This window comes from Mandrillus leucophaeus, unplaced genomic scaffold (genome assembly GCF_000951045.1).
Source record: "Mandrillus leucophaeus isolate KB7577 unplaced genomic scaffold, Mleu.le_1.0 Scaffold208, whole genome shotgun sequence".
Taxonomy (NCBI): domain Eukaryota; kingdom Metazoa; phylum Chordata; class Mammalia; order Primates; family Cercopithecidae; genus Mandrillus; species Mandrillus leucophaeus.
In genome coordinates, this window is record NW_012102121.1 from 3,236,194 (window position 1) to 3,242,017 (window position 5,824).

General features: G+C 45.9%; 1 protein-coding gene across 1 annotated transcript in view; it reads left to right on the top strand.

Moving 5' to 3' along the window:
• Positions 1-4,746, top strand: part of LOC105539700 (phospholipid-transporting ATPase FetA-like) — a 113,340-nt gene extending 108,594 nt beyond the window's left edge. Inside the window, exons 24-28 of the mRNA XM_011980109.1 lie at positions 113-196; positions 1,995-2,240; positions 2,410-2,548; positions 4,021-4,151; positions 4,249-4,746. Of these exons, the coding sequence (XP_011835499.1) occupies positions 113-196; positions 1,995-2,240; positions 2,410-2,548; positions 4,021-4,151; positions 4,249-4,440 (792 nt within the window). The 3' untranslated portion in view covers positions 4,441-4,746. The remainder of the gene's footprint in view (positions 1-112; positions 197-1,994; positions 2,241-2,409; positions 2,549-4,020; positions 4,152-4,248) is intronic.
• Positions 4,747-5,824: the final 1,078 nt, after the last annotated feature.

Below are 5,824 nucleotides of genomic sequence, written 5' to 3' on the forward strand. Positions count from 1 at the left end.
TGGGGCGGGGGGCAGGGGTCAAGGGATAAAGGTGGCTATCTTGGACCTGGAAGGTGGAGCTGGGACTGTAGAGAAGAGAGGAGCCTGTGAAATCTCCTTGGTATTCTTCCAGACAGTTTATGAGACCTGGTTTATCACGTGCTACAATCTGGTCTACACTTCCCTCCCTGTCCTGGGCATGAGTCTGTTTGATCAGGTAAGATCCAGCAGCAAGCTCCTGGTCAGAGTTGAAGCCCCTGGGCCCTTGAGGAATATCCCTAAGAATGAAGAGTACAGCAGGAGCTGGGTTCTACAAAATCCAGTGTAAAGGGAATAATTTCCAGAGCGGGGAAAGGGGCTCATCACCTAGATAGGTATCATGAGATAAAGTAAAAAATCCTCCTCAACAGAGAACAATCCTCAGTTTTAGAACGCCAAGTTTTCCTGTATCAATTTTGTCTTTGTAGAGAGAAACATGGAAATTGTGCTGTACAGTAAATTGAGTATATATAAAAGTAATTAAAATATACATGGAAAAAATAAGGAAAAAATTGAGTAACATAAGCAGAATATGAATTGAAAAAATAAAGAAAAGAAAATAGAATTACTGGGATAGGACTGGGTAACGTATGGGACTTCAAAAAAGAGAGACTCCTTCAGGGAGAATGAGGATGAGACAAGCCAATGCAGGAAGGCCTGGGTGGGAGTCCTGAAGGCCAGGCATGGGAGTATGGGTGTGATAGTTTATATCATAAGGAGCCAGACTAAGGGATACCATCTGTCCCTGTCAGAAATTCCCTGGGCATTGAGGGTCCTGCTACCCCACCTCTCCCTTGTCTTCTGCCCCAACCTCTAGTCCTGGGCACGTGGAGTAGAAAATGAGTCTCCAAAAAGGAATAAAGTAGCTGAAATAGGACATCATGGGATCATGGCTCTTGGTCTCCATGGGAAACAGCTCTAAAGGAAATTCTCCAGGAAGTAACTGCTAACCTCAGAACAACAAGAGGGATGGGTTGTATTACTCAACAGTCCATCCAGCTTCAGTGGCCTAATTCTAGGGATCTATCTCTGAAGCCATCTTCATCTCCTAAATCTGAAACTTTGGATACAAAGCTTGGGGCCCCAAGCTCTGTATCCAAAGTTTCAGATTTAGGAGATGAAGATGATCTAATGTCATCCATTTAGAGTAATTTTTTTCACCTTCAGTTCACCAGTAGCTATGGGAGTGGGAGCCACATCACAGAACAAGAATACCTCTAAAAGACTAACTGGTCTCCATTAATGTCCCTTTCTCCCACATTGACTTTTGACATAAAAAATATTCAACTATGCCCGGGCACAGTGGCTCACACTTGTAACCCCAGCACTTTGGGAGGCCGAGGCAGGCAGATCACTTGAGGTCAGGAGTTTGAGACCAGCTGGCCAACATGGCAAAACCCCGTTTCTACTAAAAATATAAAAATTAGCCAGGTGTGGTGGCGGGCGCCTGTAATCTCAGCTACTCAGGAGGCTAAGGCAAGAGAATTGCTTGAACCTGAGAAGTAGAGGTTGCAGTAAGCCAAGATGGTGCCACTGCACTCCAGACTGGGTGATAGAGCAAGACTCCATCTCAAAAAAAAAAAAAAAAAAAAGTGTATATATATATATATATATTCAACTGAAAGAACACTTACACCTGGGACTTATGTCCCAGCTGCCTCCCCCATCTCAAGCTCCAGTCCTCCCTCCCAGCTACCCACAAGTCTAGTTGCCCCAATTCTAACTCCCTCCAAGTCCTTCCCATCATCCTGACCTTCTCCCAAACACTGCCCAGATCCTTGCCTAGAGAGTAGGACTTCAGGAAGGGTCTGTGGTCACTGCTGTGTTCTCTGGTTCCACTTCTTAAGTAATCCATAAGGAAGCTCCTAGGCAGCCTGGCAGTAGACCTGGTGAGGGGAGAAGCCTCTCCTCTGATGAAGATGGGACCGTCTATGGAGAGACCCTGAGCCTCCCTCCTTACCCTCTGGTGCTTTCAGGATGTGAATGAGACATGGAGCCTCCTTTTCCCAGAGCTGTATGAGCCAGGCCAGCACAACCTCTATTTCAACAAAAAGGAATTTGTGAAGTGTTTAATGCATGGGATCTACAGTTCCTTCGTGTTGTTCTTTGTCCCCATGGGGACTCTTTACAATGCAGAACGAAATGATGGGAAGGACATCTCCGACTACCAGTCCTTCTCCCTGGTGGTGCAGACCTCCTTGATCTGGGTGGTCACAATACAGGTGTGGCCAGTGGTGGTGGGGGTAAAGGGATTGGGTGGGGGTCTCTCTGAAAGAGTGGGAGGAATAGAGGGAGGGAGTGTGGGAAGGGAGCAACCTTCATTACATAATTGGAGGAGGGAGGTAGCTGACAGGTCCCAGATTACAGGTCCCATAAGAGGGTACTTTTCAGATCGTCCTGAAGACAACCTACTGGACAATGATAAGCCATGTCATCATCTGGGGTAGCCTGGGTTTCTACTTTTGCATGTCGTTCCTCCTGTACAGTGATGGCTTGTGCCTAGCATTCCCTGACGTCTTCCAATTCCTAGGTAAGGCCCTGCCCAGTGGGCGCAGGGTGGGGAACCAGGTATATTTATTTAATAAATGTTTACCAAGAAGCCATTACTATGTGCTAGGGTAGAGATATAAATAAGACATGGTCTCTGTCCTAAAAGGGCTCAAAATGTAGCTAGGGAAATAAGTTACCTTATTCGAGTTTCCAAGGTATTTTCAAACGTCTTATGAGATTTGCGCTTTATCAGCAACAATTTCTAGAGTCATTTTAGACCCTGGAGGGGTGTTTTTGAATTAAAGGACTCACATCTAGGCTTCTTGGTTCCAGTTCAAAGTCCTTTATGCTGTGGCATATTGCCTTATTGTCTCCCAAAATTTTTCCCTCTCTCTCATCTCCACTCTGCTGAAGACAAAATACAGAGAGTAGATATGTAGACATAGTTGGCTCCCATCTTTTTGTTTTTATTTTTAACTTTTTGAGATTCTGTTCCTCTATCTCTGTCACCCCTGCTGGAGTGCAGTGGTGCAATCTTGGCTCACTGCAACCTCTACCTCCCGGGTTTAAGCGATTCTCGTGCCTCAGCCTCCCCACTAGCTGGGACTACAGTCGTGCACCACCATGCACTGCTAAATTTTTTGTATTTTTGGTAGAGATGTGCTTTTGCCATGTTGGCCAGGCTGGCCTCAAACTCCTGGCTTCAAGCAATCTGCCCACCTGGGACTCCCAAAGTGCTGGGATTACAAGCGTGAGCCACCACACCTGGCTGTCTCTCACCTTTTGTCAGGCCACTAACTCATTTTTCTCCTTCAAACCTTTTCTTTTTTAAATTTTTTTTTGAGACGGAGTCTGGCTCTGTCGCCCAGGCTGGAGTGCAGTGGCGCGATCTCAGCTCACTGCAAGCTCCGCCTCCCAGGTTCACGCCATTCTCCTGCCTCAGCCTCCCGAGTAGCTGGGACTATAGGCGCCCGCCACCTCGCCCGGCTAGTTTTTTGTATTTTTTAGTAGAGACAGGGTTTCACCGTGTTAGCTAGGATGGTCTCGATCTCCTGACCTCGTGATCCACCCGTCTCGGCCTCCCAAAGTGCTGGGATTACAGGCGTGAGCCACTGCGCCCGGCCTTCTTTTTTAAATTTTTTTACCTTTTTTATTTTTATTTGTTTGTTTTTTCCTCCTCCAAAGCTTTCTTTCCCATTTTTGGATGCAGGCCAGTGCTCTAGGATTCCCTCATAACCTACCCCTGCTCTCCTATCCTGCCCTACCCTGCCCTGCCTGTAGAGGGAGAGAGAGGCGCATGAATTCACAGTGACTTTGGCTGCGCAAAGGACCCAACTGCAATTCTTTTGTGTTTATATTATTTCTCAGGAGCCTAAACTAACTCCAAATCAATAACTTCCTTCTTTGGACTAGAGAAGTGTCTACGTTCTGGCTGGTAACTCCTACCCCTGGTCCCACCCCTGTCCTCCAGGCTCTGTTTCAGCCTTCCCTCTCCTGGCTCACTGTTTACAGGTGTGGTCAGGAATGCTCTAAACCAGCCGCAAATGCTTCTGAGCATTATCCTCAGCGTGGTCCTCTGTATGTTGCCTGTGATTGGGTACCAATTTCTTAAACCACTATTCTGGCCTATCAGCGTAGACAAGGTGAGTGGAACAGAAAATCTACCCAGATATAATTCATGGCCTTCTTTTGCCTTTGCCTCTGTGGATGAAAACCCTATCCCCCATGCTCTGGCTATAGGTTTTTGACAGAATTCAAGAGTGCAGGAGACTTCCACGGCAGTCCCCAGTCCGGACCAAACTGAAACACTCAAGCACTCGACGTTCTGCCTATGCATTCTCCCATAAACATGGCTTTGGGGCCCTCATCACTTCTGGCCAGACAATGAAGTCCAGGATGTCCAAGAAAAACACCCTTTTTTCAAAAAGATAGAGGCCCTAGGGAAATTCCAAAGGAGGCAATCAGTGCTCTTCCTCCCTCGTATTCATGCAACTTAGGAAGAATTAGAGTCTCTGGGAAGCCAGCATAAACCTGCTCCTTCATTCTCACTAGGGACTAAGCCTCCTAATTGTCCAGAAGGCTATGCCCAGGTAAGGCAAGGAGAGGTGAGGAAAGAGCCCCCAGATGTCTGCCAGAGTTGCAGCATTTCAATAGAAAAAGAAAAAGGAAAAAAAGAAAAACAAAAAAAGTAACCTCAGGCCTGCCTCCCACCATCTCTTGCAAGTTTTAATCCAGACAAGCATAAGCATATGTAGAGGTAGGGGGTGACAAGGGACAGTATGGGGAAGGGAAAGGATGATTGGACTAAAAAGGATTTTACTCTGGACCCTATCTCCTATACTCAGAGCAAGCATAACCTTCCCAGGGCCCTACACGAACATATCCCCATCTAGGCATCGTTCTCAGGTTTATCTGGGAGATTCAGAGTAAGTCTTTTGTTGGCGTTGGGTAGCAAAAGAAAGAGGCAGCTGTGAGGAATTGGTCTTAAAAAGCTGAAAGAGGGTTTCTGGACCATAAATAAAAAGAAATGAAGGTGGCTCTTGCCTGGATAGGACAATTCAAGGTTTTCCCTTCTGCCCGCTGTGACTTCTCTGACTCAAGAACTGATACCTGCTCAGGCCTCAGAACTGAGAAAGGGATACTGCAGGAGATTTTAAATATTCTTTTCTTGAGGGGACGTAAGCCATAATTGGTGAGCATATGTCCTTATTCCATAAAATTATTTTGAGAAGAAATTGTATGTACTTGGAAAAATTGTTTCTAAGGAGTTTAGAGTTGGAACAATAAATTGCTTATTTTGGAGCAGAGAGATTTGTATGGTCTATTGGGACCCCAGTGACAAAAATATAATCTGAGCAATACCTTTGGTCCAGACTCTCATCAACCTCCCCCTTCAAATTAGACCAATACTTCCCCTTTCCCCTCTTCTTTTTCTCCTTTTTCAGCTCTACTTCACTTTTCTGCCCCCTCTTGCTAAACTCTAATTTGGCCTCACTATGATCACATCTTTTACCAATATGACTCTATCCTCTTTGCATACGTTAAGTATTGTTTCTTAGGTTCTTTGCTTATCTTTCTCTGTACCCTTTTCCTGGGTGACTTCATCCAAACTCTCGACTTCATTTACCCGCAGAAAGAAGATTCACAGTCTCTAGCCCAGATCTCCCTGCTAAGGTCCAGATCCATATATTAAACTGGCTCCCAGACCTTTCACTTTGTCACACCTCCAGAAACTTACACTCAACCTGTACTAATCATTTTCCCTCCCAGTTTTACTCCAGGATGCCACCACCACCGTCTGAGTTACCCGAGCCCA